At 40.1% G+C, this 14,138-nt stretch overlaps 1 protein-coding gene across 4 annotated transcripts in view; it reads right to left on the bottom strand.

Annotated features, from left to right (window-relative positions):
* Positions 1-11,620: 11,620 nt before the first annotated feature.
* The window catches only part of BRPF3 (bromodomain and PHD finger containing 3), a 32,290-nt gene continuing 29,772 nt past the window's right edge, over positions 11,621-14,138 (bottom strand). For all 4 annotated transcript variants that reach the window (XM_036767029.1, XM_036767030.1, XM_036767031.1 and 1 more), the window contains one exon: positions 11,621-13,976. In XM_036767029.1, the coding sequence (XP_036622924.1) occupies positions 13,793-13,976 (184 nt within the window). In that variant the 3' untranslated portion in view covers positions 11,621-13,792. The remainder of the gene's footprint in view (positions 13,977-14,138) is intronic.

Raw genomic sequence — 14,138 nt, 5'->3', positions numbered from 1 at the left:
GAAGTTACTTTTCTAACATCATTTCTAATACAACTTCCCCAAATTTCACAATATAAGAAAAAAAATTTTAGTAACACAATAACATATACAATATTATGCATTCAAAACATGATACAAAACTTATTACCAGTCGGATGACATTAATTCAGTTTTGATGATGCAATATTGTATCATGTAACTATATCATGCCATATTGTAAACAAGTCATTACACACACATGTTCCTGCCTGATGCATGTTGGACTTCCCAACAACGCGGACACACTTGTCTATCAACACACTTGTCTGCCAACACTTGGTTGTTAAGACCTGTCAGCAGACTTGACCACTGATGGGTTATAATTTGCATTTTGTGCTTATATTTGGAAAATAATATAATCACTACAACTTTAACTCTGTCACATAACAGATGAAACATCTATGAACAATTTTTCAAAATTCTTTTCTTTCCTTATGCTTCCACTACCCTCTTATTTTTATTCAATGCCTACCCCTGCCCCCAGTTGCACCCAAGGCTACTACCAACCCCCTGGATCATCCTAGCGCCCTCCAGGGGGCAGTATGGCCCACTTTGAGGAACCTTTTTACCCTCAACCCTCCATTCACACTGTCAGTGCAAACTGACTTCCACTTTTTTTAGGTTTCTATCCATTTCCTCTCATCCCTACCTGCTTAAACTTTGTCTCTTTTTTTAACAACCTTTCATTGGACTTAGAGTAAAGCCTACTAATTTAGTTAAATGATTAAAACCTGTTGAATCATCTCATACTGGTGTCTACAAACCAGGAGAAAAAGAGAAAAAAAAATCCTTCCTTTTCTTATCTGTCTTTATCTCTACAATTTCCAATCCAGCCACAGTTATGGAGGCAGAAAGAAAAAAATCTGTTTTCCCCCTTATCTCCCACTGAGAATCTGAGCAATGGTCAGTGAGAGATAGATTTGTTTAGAGATTTTATCAGCCACCCACCACCCACCCTTTCTGTTCCGTTTCACAGCAGCTTTTATGGGTGAGATGTTTGACTTCAGCCTCCCCAAGAAGATACTACTAGTTTCCAGTCACTTCCCTCCTCTTGTCATTGTGAATATTCATCGCCATCATCCATAATAAGGTTCTAGCCCTGGCAAGGTGATGGGTAGGGTTGGTAGTCCCACCAGGTGGCTGTCTCCTCAGGGGCCTCTTTTTACTTTTCCATTAGGCAAATGTACGCTTGGCATCCAAACAACTTGGCCAGCTCCTTGTAGTTGTGCTCAGTGCAGTAGAGTTTGAACGCTTTGCAGTTTAGTTCAAGTAAGGACTTCAGTGCCTGGTATTTTATCCTGCCAGGTGATCTTCAGAATCTTCCTAAGACAATTCAGATGGAAGCGATTGGGTTTCCTGGCATGGTGCTGGTAGACTGTCCAGGTTTCACAGGCATACAACAATGAGGTCAGCACCACAGCTCTGCAGACCTTCACTTTGGTCGTCAGTCTAATACCACTTCTCTCCCACACTTTCCTTCAGAACCCACCAAACACTGAGCTAGCTTTGATAAGGCATGGGTCAACCTCATTATTCCTGGAAAGTGTATTGCTAGGGTAAGTGAACTTATTCACATCATTCAAAGCTTCGTTTGCTATAATCAATGATTCCGGGTATGGGTGGTGTGGTGGCAGCTGATGGAGCACCTGTGTTTTCTTGGTGTTAACTGTTAGACCAAAATTGGCCCAAGCAGCAGACAGTCAATCCATGCTTTGTTGCTTCTCAGCTCCAGAGGCTGCATTGGAATGCACAGTCATCTGCAAACAATAACAAAAAAATCATGTACTAACACTCCCTTTGGTCTTGGCTATTTTACGAAGAACTCACACAAGGCAAGTGCTCACGTGGTGATCAGAAAAGCAATACAAGGGCGCTCTCAAAGTCCCCCTTAAGTAAACGTGTTGTGCTCTATGTCTACGAGCAAAGCAGAATTTAATGAGTTCAAAAGAAATGCAAGATGCACCTATTTAGAGAATCCACCCTAAATGTTCATATGTACTATTTGTGTCTGACCTGTGCTAGAGCATTCTGAGCTTGTATTGGTCTGATCAGCCACAGTGGGACACACTGTAACTTGACTCTAACATAGTGAGGTCATTTTGGTCCTCTTTGAGAACAGAGGGCAGCAACCAGTTCAATTTCTAAATCTCTCTGTCCACTGCTTAATCCTGACAATGAGGGCAATTTCTGTTTCCAAGTTCCTCTCAATAGTACTAAAAATCTGATTTTGCCCAGGCTATTGGTCTTTAAGTCTGATTTTTAGTATCCAAGGTCCTGTCTTTTATCTGGCTGAATTTTCTTCCCATAATTTTCGCAGTTGCTACCTCGTCTCATCACTCAGATGTGGATATAACTGGCAGGATTTCCTCACCCTAAGCTTTAACAGCTTGTCTACCCAGAAGTCAACTAGAGGCTTGGAGCTACCACTCCCTTGTGAAACTGGTATTTCCTTGCAAATAAGGGGACACTTTCATGCTTGCTCTGCCAGCCCATTTTTTTACCTGTCTTTTCCACACATGCCTTCTCTTCCTTGTGCACAAAAAAAGAAAATAAAATCAAGATTTGGCTTTGGGACCTATTTTTCCTTACATTTTTTGAACTTGGGGAGTTAAATTCTCTAATAACTTCTGTGAACCATTACTAAGTTGATTCATAGAGAGACAAACACAATGAGTCTGAATATGAGTGTTTATTTCTCTCAAAGCTTGAGAAACATGCATATAGAGATTAGCATGGGAGCTCATCATGAGACAATGAACTTAATGATGGACAGACAAAGAGGATTTTTATATCTTCAGAACAATTCCCTCTCGCCCCTCCCTCCCTTCCTGGCTCAGGATGCCTATGTCAGCCAGAATTATAGTCTCTATATGGTTAACCATGATATGAGAAAGGAATTTCTTAAGTGAATAGGTTGTAAATACAATAAGATAGGAGTAGTGTTAACGTGTCAATTGAAACTATAGATCCAGGATATATGTTTCCTTTACCATTAACATGACATAACAGTATGTGTCCATAAAATACTTAAGATAAGGAAAGTCCCATTATTCAAGGTAGTGTCTGGTCAAAGCACCTTGAACTTGATAGTCATTAACAGAAGAATGCTCTGGTCAGCTTCATCTGGCCTTGTAGTGTTGAAACAGGAAGGGGCAGTTTGAGTACACTCAGAGAGCAAGGCATGTCTGTTATGCCAGAACATGGCAAAGCATTATGGTAGATTAAGCTCAGTGTGGGCCACAATGCCTCTCTTGATTGGCTAATCCAGGTTCTAGGCCTTTCTCAGATTGTGGGGGTTCAAAATGGTTTGGGGAATGGTCTACATTTCATAACTGACTGCTGGGGAAAATCTACTCCAGCCTGTGATAGGGCAAAAGTACTAGTGGGGGCTATGAGCATTCCCCAGGGAGAGCCTGCAGGTGAAGTGATCCCTTTGGGGTTACCAAAACTGTTTAAAGAACGTCTTGGTTAGGGTTGCATCCTTATGAATCAGGCAAGCTCAAGAAAAATGAGACAAAAGGAGTTTTATTATAAGCACCCAAGGCAAAAACACTTTGTGTGCAGTTACCCCAGTCCTAATAGGTGCATGTTTCTCAAGGGTATGTGCTAGTGCCCTCTCTCAGGTCCTCCCTTACCTATAAGCTGATTGTTGTATACTCAAAGGACAATCCCTATGAGCTACCTGGCGCCTATAGAAAAGGACAAGGAGATGGGAAACAACAGGGTCACTGATTCTGCACAATACCATCATATCATCTGCAAAGAGTGATAGTTTTATTTCCTCATTGCCTATTTTTATTTCTTCAATTTATTTTTCTTTTCTTATTGCTATAGCTAGCATTTCTAGTACAATATTGAATAATAGCGGTGACAATTGATATCCTTGCTTTCCCTCTGATCTTATCAGGAAGGCTTCTAGCTTATCCCCATTACAAATAATGCTTGCTCATGGTTTTATATTTCAAGAAGGCTCCATTTATTCCTATGCTGTCTTGTGCATTTAATAGATATGTTATATTTTGTCAAAAGCTTTTTCTGCATCTATTGAGATAATCATGATTTTTGTTGTTGATCTGGTTGATTATGCTTATAGTTTTCCTAATATTGAACCAGCCCTGACTTCTGATATAAATCCTACCTGGCCATAGTGTATAATCTTTGTGTTATATTGCTGAAATCTCCTTGCTATATTTTATTTAAAATTTTCTGTTAATATTAAGTAAATTGGTCTATAGTCTTCTTCCTCTGTTTTTGCTCTCCCTGATTTAGGTATCAAAACTTTTTTGTGTCATAAGAGGAATTTGGAAGGACCCACTCTTTACCTATTTTTTTCAATAAGTTCATATAGTATTGTGATTGATTATTCTTTAAATATTTGATAGAATTCACTTGTAAATCCAACCAGTCCTGTGGATTTTTTCTTAGGGAGCTCATTCACGGCTTGCTCAATTTCTTTTCCTAAGATAGAGTTAAGTATTCTGTTTCCTCTTCTATCAATCTGGGAGATTTACATTTTTGTAAATATTCATCTATTTTACTTGTCAGTTTTATTGGCATGTAACTGGGCAAAATAACTCCTACTAATTGCTCTAATTTCATCTTCATTGGTGATATATTCATCATTTTCATTTTTGATGCTGGTAATTTGGTTGTATTTTTTTTAATCAAACTAACTAATGGTTTATTTATTTCATTGGGGTTTTTTCATAAAACCAGCTCCTAGATTTATTTAATAGTTCAATGGTTTTCGCAGTTTCCATTTTACTAATCTCTCCTTTGATTTTTCAGGATTTCTATTTTGGTGCTTAATTGGGGATTTTTAATATATTCTTTTTCTAGTTTTTTTTTTTACTTGTGTCCAATTCATTGATAGGCTCTTTCTCTTCGATTGATGTATGTGTTTAGAGATATAAATTTCCCACTAAGTACTGCTTTAGCTGCATCCCATAAATTTTGGTGTGTCCTTTCATTATTGTCATTATCTTTAATGAAATTATTGTTTCTATGATTTGTTCTCTGATCCACCTGTCCTTTAGAATTAGTTTCAAAATAATTTTTAATCTATGCTTCCATGGCCCTTTAGGGAATTTTTATGGCATTATCATCTGAAAAGTGTGCATTTAATATATCTGCTTTTCTGCATTTGCTTACAAGATTTTTATGCTTTAATACATGGTCAATTATTGTGATGGTGCCATGTATAGCTGAGAAAAAGATATATTCTTTTCTATTCCAATTCAATTTTCTCCAGTCATCAACATATCTAACTTAACTAAAATTCTATTCAAATCCTTAAATTCTGTCTTATTTATTTTATGATCAGACTTGTCTAGCTCTGAGAAGAGAAAGTTACCTCCTGTAACTCATTTAACTTTTCCTTTAGGATTTTGGATACTATGCCATTTGGTGCATATGTTTAGTGTTGATATTAGTTCATTGTCTATGGTGCTTTTTAGTGGAATGTAATTTTCCTGCTTATCTCTTTTAATTAGGTTCATTTTTGCTTTCCCTTTGTCTGAGATCATGATTGCTACCCTTGCCTTTTTATTGCGACTGTAGCATAATAGATTCTGCTCCAGCCCCTTATTTTTAACTATCTCTTTCAAGGTTTTTCCTTTAAAAAATAGTTTTAAACAACCAAGTTTTGCCTTTTCACTTTTCCACCCCAACCCCTCCCCACCAATTGAGAACACAAGTAAAACAAAATCCAATTTAAGGATGTATAGTCAATTGAAACAAATCTCCTTATTGGCCAAGCTCTCCTCTCTCCCCTCCCTCCCAATTTTTTTTCTCACTCTGTATTCTGAGTAATCTGTAGCATGTTTCATCATCCTCTGGAATCCTGGTTGGGTCATTATACCAATAAGAGTTCAGTACAATAGTATTCCATCACATTTATACACCATTTCTTGTTTATCCATTTCCCAATTTATGGCCACGCCTTTAGATTCCCATCCTTTGCCACCTCAAAAAGAGGAGTATTTCTGTATATCCTTAATTTGTTTTCCTTGAGACTAACCTCTCCCTTAATAGACTCTCCCTCTAATTCTTCCTCCTTCTTTCTCCCCTTTCTCTCCTATTTTCCTGTAAAATGGATTTTTGTACTCACCTCTGTGAGTGTGTATCTGTGTCTATTTTTCCTTTTTTGACCAGTTTAGATAAGTGAGGTTTTTGGCTGTAATCCCAAGTCCTTCCAGATAGTGATGACTGCTAAATCATGTGCGATACTCACTGTGGCTCCTTGGTACTTGAATTTTTTCTTTGTGTTTACTTGCAGTATTTTTTCTTTGACCTGGAAGCTCTGGATTTTAGCTATGATGTTCCTGGGAGTTTTCATTAGGGGGTTTCTTTCAAGAGGTGACCAGTGGCTTCTTTCTATTTCTACTTTATCCTTTGGTTCTAAGGTATCTGGGCAGTTTTAAGATTTCTTGAAATGGAATGTTTGGGCTCTTTTTTTTTTTTTTTTTGTTCATGATCTTCAGATAGTCGACATGATTGTTAAATTTTTCCTCCTTGATCTGTTTTCCAGGTCAGTTGTTTTCCTGTGAAATACTTTACATTGTCTTCCTTTTTTTCAGTCTTTTGACTTTGTTTTAATATTTCTTGTTGCCTCATGAAGTCATTGGCTTCTATTTGGTCCAATTTCATTTTTAGGGAATTTTTGCTTGGATAAGATTTTGTATTTCTTGTAGCAAGCTATTAATTCTCTTTCCAATTCTTTCTTCCATAGTTTTCAATTCTTTTCATTTTTTTCCTCAAGCACTCTCATTCCATTTATAAAAACATCTTTTAACTACCTTCTAAACTCTTGCTACATCTCTTCCAGGAATTCTAATTGAGTTTGTCCTCAAGCTGTTTTTTTTCCCCTAGAGGTATTGCTTGTAGATGTTTTGGAGTTACTTTCTTCTGCATTTGTGTCTTGAGCATCCCTGCTGCTATAGTAGCTCGTTATGGTAAGAGTTTTTTTTTTTTGGCTTGCCCATTCTTCCAAGGCTCTGAGGATCTTCTGGAGGGAAGTTCTGGTCCTGGTCCTATTGCTGCATTCTTGGAGTATTAAGTGTTATGTTATTCCAGGATCTCAGGGACAGGTGGAGGGCTGGTAAGCTTTCGGAGCTACCAAAGGAGTCTGATCCAGAGAAGTCTTGTTTGTCCCACTGGAATAAGCTATGCAAGTTTCTGGCCTGGGTTTGGGTCTGAGCAAGGACAGAGTTCTGCTAAAGTCTGTCTCTAATCAACCAGGTGTTAAGTTGTTAGTTTAAGGTGGTAGAATTGGAGGTTCCCCTTTGGTCTGGGTTTCCTACTGGTTATTCCTCTGCAGACAGGACTAGATACTGGAAGAGAGACCCTGCTCCAAGTTTAGAGTCTGAGCCACACCACTCCTGCTACTGGCTTCTGAACTTCCTCCTTTTTCTTTTTTTTAATTAATTTTTAGTTTTCAACATTGACTTTTATAAGATTTTTAGTTCTAAATTTTCCCCTCTCCCTTCCCTCTCCCCTCCCCAAGATGGCATGCAATCTGATATAGGCTATACATGTGCAATCATATTAAACATATTTCTGCATTAGTCATGTTGTGAAAGAAGAATCAGAACAAAAGGGGAAAACCACGAGAAAGAAAAAAAGAAAATAGTATGCTTCTATCTGCATTTAGACTCCATAGTTCTTTCTCTGGATGTGAATAGCATTTTCCATCATGAGTCTTTTGTAATTGTCTTAGATCAATGCATTGCTGAGAAGAGCTAGATCTATCAGCAGGTCATTAAACAATGTTGCTGTTATTACTGTGTACAAAGTTCTCCTGGTTCTGCTCAATTCACTCAGCATCAGATCAGGTAAGTCTTTTCAGGTTTTTTTGAAGTTCACCTGCTCATCATTTCTTATGGAACAATAGTATTCCATTATATTCATATGCCACAACTTGTTTAGCCATTCCGTAGTTGATAAACATCCCCTTAATTTCCAATTCTTTGCCACCACAAAGAGTTGCTATAAATATTTTTGTACATGTGGGTCCTTTTCCCTTTTTTATTAGCTCTTTGCGATACAGATCAAGTAGTAACTTCCTCCTTTTTTGATACACTATCTAGGATCTCCATACTCCCTCTTCCACCTTGGCTCTGGCTTCATCTTTTTCCTTTTAAAAAATATTATTTATGATGCAACCAAGATTGGGAGGGAAGCAGAAAATTGGGAAAGAATTTTTACAACCAGTGTCTCTGATAAAGGCCTCATCTCTAAAATATACAGAGAACTGAGTCAAATTTATAAGAATAGAAGTCATTCCCCAACTGATAAATGGTCAAAGGATATGAACAGGCAGTTTTCAGAGGAAGAAATTAAAGATAACTATAATCATATGAAAAAATGCTCTAAATCACAATTGATTAGAGAAATGCAAATCAAAACGACTCTTAGGTACCACATCTCTCCTGTCAGATAGGCTAACATGACAAAACAGGAAAATGATAAATGCTGGAGAAGATGTGGGAAAATTGGAACACTGTTACATTGTTGGTGGAGTTGTGAACGGATCCAGCCATTCTGGAGAGCAATTTGGAACTATGCCCAAAGGGCTATAAAAATGTGCATACCCTTTGACCCAGCAATACCACTTCTAGGGCTGTATCCCAAAGAGATCATACAAGTGGGAAAAGGACCCATATGTACAAAAATATTTATAGCAGCTCTTTTTGTGGTGGCAAAGAATTGGAAATTAAGGGGATGCTTATCAACTACGGAATGGCTAAACAAGTTGTGGCATATGAATGTAATGGAACACTATTGTGCTATAAGAAATGAGGAGCAGATGGACTTCATAGTAACCTGGAAAGACTTGCATGATCTGATGCTGAGTGAGGGGAGAAGAACCAGGAGAACATTATACACGATTACAGATACACGTCTATGTGATGGCTAACTTTGATAGATTGGGCTCTTCTCAGCAATACAAGGTTATAAGACGGCTCCAAAACACTCATGGGGCAGTTAGGTGGTGAAGTGAGTAGAGTACTGGCCCTGGAGTCAGGAGGCCCTGAGTTCAAATCCAGCCTCAGAAACTTGACACACTTACTAGCTGTGTGACCTTGGGTAAGTCACTTAACCCCAATTGCCCTATCTTCCCCCCTCCAAAAAAAAAAAAAAAACAAAAACAAAAACAAAAGACTCATGATGGAAAAAGCTATCCACATCCAGAGAAGGAATTATGGAGTCTGAATGCAAACTAAGGCAAACTATTTGCTCTTTTTCTGTTTTATTTCTTCTTTCTCATGGTTCATTCCATTGGTTATAATTCTTCTTCACAACTTGACTATTGTAAATAAGTTTGATGTGAAGGTGTATGTAGAACCTACATCAGATGGGAGGAGGAGGGGGAGAAAATTTGGAACTCAAAAACTTGTGTAACTGAATGTTGTAAACTAAAAATAAAAAAAATTTTCAAATATATTATTTATGCATATATTTATCACCTCTCCCTCTCTTCCTCCAATTGAATAAAAAATATTTCAAACCATCATAACAAATATTCACAGTCAAGTTAAACAAATCCTTATATTGGCCATGAACAAAAATTTATGTGATTCTACACTTTAAATTCATCACTTCTCTGGCAGGAGATGGAAGCCCTTTTATTTACCTTCTGACCTCTGGACTCAAGGTTTATCATTGCATTGATGAGAGTTCTAGTTTTTCAGGGCTGTTTTTCTTTATAATTGTATTGTTGTGTAAATCGTTCTAGTTCATTCTACATCGGCTCATAGGTGGTCTCAGTTTCCTTTCAAACCATCCATTTCATCATGTCTTATGGCACAATATAATAGTCCATTGTGCACATACATTTTAATTTGAGCATACTCCAATAGGTGGGTACCCCCTTAGTTCCCAATTTGGGGCTACTTTTTAAAAAGCTGCTATGTTTTTGTAGATGTGGGTCCTTTCCCTCTTTCTTTGTTATCTTTCAGGATATAGGTCTAGTAATCGTCAAAGGGTATGCACAATTTAGTAACTCTGGGCGTAGTTCTAAATTGCTTTCCACAATGGCTGGATCATTTAATTTATAGCTCCAACACTGCAACTATGTACCTGATTTGCCCCAGCCCCTTCAACGTGTCATTTTCCTTTGGCCCTCTTAGTCAATCTGATAGGTGTGAGGTGGAACCTGAGTTGCTTTGATTTAAAGCACTTTGGCATAGCTATGGGTTGCTTCAGTTTTTTTTTTTTGAAGACTGTTCATATCTTTTAACTGTTTATCTATTAGGAAATGATTCAGTCTTAAAATCTGTTAAACATCTTGGATATGATATCTTTGGCAGAGAAACTGGTGAAGATTTTATCCCCAGTTACCTATTTCCCTTCTAATTTTAACTGCATTAATTTGTACAACAACATTTTAATTTTATAAAATCAACCGTCCATCTTGTCTTCTACGATTCTATTGTTTGATCATTTAAACTCTACCCCTATCCACAGATCTGAAAGGAAAGGCATTCTTTGTTCTTCTACTTTGCTTACGATGTCACCTTACATGCAAGTCACATACCCATTTTGTTTTATCTTGGAATATAGTGGTAGATGTTAATCTATTCTATTTCTAATTTTTTGCTAGACTTTTCCAGTCTTCTCACCAGTTTTTGCCAAATAGTAAGGCTTTACCCCAAAATAACTGGAGTCATCCCAGTTGAGTCCCAAGACCTAGAGGTAGGATCCCAGAAAAGAACTATTTCCTGAGGAGAATCAAACTACAAGAAACAAGACAGTCACTAGAAGCAAAGTAGGCTAGGAGTCAGCAGGCTGGGTTCAATCCAGCTTTGCTCTATCTGTAGTCACACTTCTCTGAGACCCTGAGAGTCCATTTCTAAAGTGAGGAAGAACAATTCCTGGCTTTCTCCCTGTTTGGGTTGGTGTAAGCACCTAGAGGCAGTGTCAGAATCAGAGTTTGGAGGGAACTCAACAGGTACCACCTCCTTAACAAACGGTCATCAAAATGAGAAGTGATTTAAAAAAAAAAACAACCCTTAGAAGGTAGGTATTGTAGACAACAAAAGTGACGGCTCTCTTCCCTTTCAACTTGAATGGCTGTGCACACATGAGAACTAGGCACCCTGGCTGACATCCTGGGCCATGGATTAGGGCACAAAGAGCTACTTCCTGTAGTTTCCCAAGAGGACCACAGAGGGGTGGGGAACTTTATGAGAAAGAATTCCAACTTCTATCACTTTCCTTCTACTCTTCCCCAGAAGCAAGCAGCAGGGCTCAAGCTGGCTTTACTGCCGCCACCAGGGAAAAGGAACAACGGGTAAAGGAACCAATGGTGGGGAAAGTGAACCTAGAAATTTGAATAGTGGGAAAATGCAGGATTGCCCAGAAGTCTAGGTTCTCTCTTTCCTCAGCGTACCTAAGCCTGCCCTCCTAGGGAAGGTTCAAGTAGCAAGACACCTCCAACTCAAGTCATTTGGCATGGATCAGGTGAAGTCTAGGCCTTGCTGGAGAGCTACTTTCTTAGTCAGAAAAGCACTTCCCATGGGAGGGAACCATCTCTACTAGGTTGTCTATGGGAAGGGCTAGGGAGGGTGAGCGTCAATTGCAACAAGCACCACACAGCTACTGCTGTCCATTAGAACATTTATTTCTCAGGGAGAAAAAAAAGTTTAAGACAGTCATATTATAGTAGGTAAAATTAACTTTTGTCTTCTTTACAAGCATAGATTTTTCTCTTTTTTTTAATTACCTCTCTTATACCATCTGATATAAACAATTCTAGAAAGCAAATAAAGTCACTTTCTACAATAAATAGAGCATCGTGTGCTTCTTCACAGCAGACTTGACAGTGACGCACAGGCCTGGTGCCACAGCAGGATCTGAGCCAATTCCCATTCTAAAAGATCATTTTAAAAAAGAGATAGAGACAGAGACAGAGAAAGGGGCACGGGAGAGCCCCAAGATCTTAAAACACAGGTTTAGACACAGGTCACAAAGTCCACAGCTGACTGACTACCTGGGGAAAAGCATTGGCTCCTTTCGATAAAACGGCACTCACCGTGTTGTGAGTTTAAAAGACCCAGCCACACAATTGGGGGTTGGGGGGTGGACGGGGTGGTGGGGGGGACTCTCAAGAAGGGAAACAATAGGCCTGAATAATTTAGAACACTATCTTACAACTATGTACATCACGTCCTTCCCTATCCACACGGCTCTAGGCATTATATTATTATTTTACAAAAAACCCAAACCCCAGCCATCCTTCCAATGGTACAGACCTGCTCTGTTGGTTTACCCTTAAACTCTGGCTCGTGTCCCAAATGTATAAGTAGTGGTGGGTGGGTATTTTGTTTGTTTTCTTCCCTTTTAAAAAGTCGACTGAGTAGAAATGGCAGTGATCTCCCCCCACGATTTCATTTCATCCAAAATTCCCCTATGAAAAATTTAAAACAATTAAAAAGAACGACAGGTTAAAAAGCAACGCAGTGCTTGGTGGTCTGCAACCAGGCCCTGTGACTTTGGTGCGAGAGTGTAGGGGGGAAACAGCTGGGGAGTGGGGGCAGAAGAGAACAGACGTCAACACTTCTGGTTGACATTCCCAGTTCACAGTTTTTTAGGGGTTGGGGAGGTGAGAGAGACACTGAAATGAAAGGTTTTTTTGCAGGGTTTTATCATCCCCTCCACCTGAGGATTCTGCTGCAGGAGTGACAGGGAGGAGCAAGGTTATGAAGAGCAGGAGAGGGACAGGAGGTACTGCTGGCACAATTTGAGGGCCCAGCAAGCAGGGACCCTATCCACAATGGAGGACGAAGTTGGTGAAAAGAGGAAAGAGGTGACTGGGGAAAGGGGAAGGGAGCATCAGGACAGACACAGCCAGAGGGCAACAAGAAACTTTTAACTGCTAATGACATCCAGTGTCTGAGGAGGGAAGGGTTCTTCCCTATCACGCTGTTCTTCAGCCATAAAGCTAGAAAGTGAAGAAATCTATCACTGCAGCCTTGTCTATGCCCACAGGATGCTAAGACACCTGCGCTCTTAAGGACCAAATTAAGGAGAAGTCTAACCCTGAGGCAGTACGTCTACTTCCTGATTCTGTTTCCCTGGGGGTGGACGTTGGGATTACATGTGTTGTACTAGTTTCTGTCTGGGGTCCTAGACAGAGCCACACCTGGTGACCCTGCCCTGTATAGCAGCCAGATCTATAGAGAAACTGGGACTTTAAAAAATAATTTAGTTTGGTGAGAATTTCTATCAATTTGGCACAAGAGAGTAAGCAAAGGAGCAAGTGTGAGCGAGTGAGAGAAGAGAGCGGGGAGAGGAAATCTCACAGAACAAGTGACAGTGTGTGAGCAGCAGAGGGGGGTGCACAAGAGGGGCTCAGCTGGATTCTCCATGGGACCCTAGTGTATCTACAGCACCTCTGGGATCGAGGTCAGATCCTGGCCCAATCCGAGGTACAGTGGGGGTGGGGGCGGCAGCAGCCCCTTGGGAACTGAGCCCAGGAGACATCCTCCACAGCAGGGCCCGCATCCAGCTTCTGTCCCTGCCTCTAGCCAGCTCCTCAGTAAATCATCCTCTGAAGGAGCTCAGCTAGGAATTTTTGGCACATGATAGGACCGACCATGGGAGTCATGCTGTTGTCCGCAACAGGACATTTCCCCATGGACTCTTCGGGCTCCAGCCCCCTATCCTCCACAGCACCAGGGAGAGGCTGTCTGCCATTCGTCCCACCATGGGAAGGGCAGGGTTCCCCACTCCAGGATCAGAGGCAAAGGCAGGCAGGCCACATCCCACTCCCTTACAGGTAACCAGAGGTGACAAAAGGATGGTGGCCCCGAACCCGGCTCAAGTGGATCATGGCACGGTCATAGGCCACTTGCACGGACTTGCGAATGCTGGTCTTGCGGCCCTCCAGCATCTTCAATTTGTCCACGGTGTCTTCTACTCCTAGGGGGAGGACTTTGTCCCGAGGAAGCCACTGCCTGCAACCCAAACACAAGACCAGCCCTGCTTACCAGTAAGCCCAGGCCACAAGTAGGTAGGTACCTTGATGAATATTCCCTCTAAGCCCTTTTTAATTTGGAAGGGCATCACTTTCTTTTAAGAGTATCTATCACTATGAACTATCTTTACTAATGCTCCCA

The sequence above is a fragment of the Trichosurus vulpecula genome, chromosome 7, assembly GCF_011100635.1.
Source record: "Trichosurus vulpecula isolate mTriVul1 chromosome 7, mTriVul1.pri, whole genome shotgun sequence".
Taxonomy (NCBI): Eukaryota; Metazoa; Chordata; class Mammalia; order Diprotodontia; family Phalangeridae; genus Trichosurus; species Trichosurus vulpecula.
The sequence above is the reverse complement of the archived record's forward strand: the minus strand, read 5'-3'. Positions and strand labels throughout refer to the sequence as shown.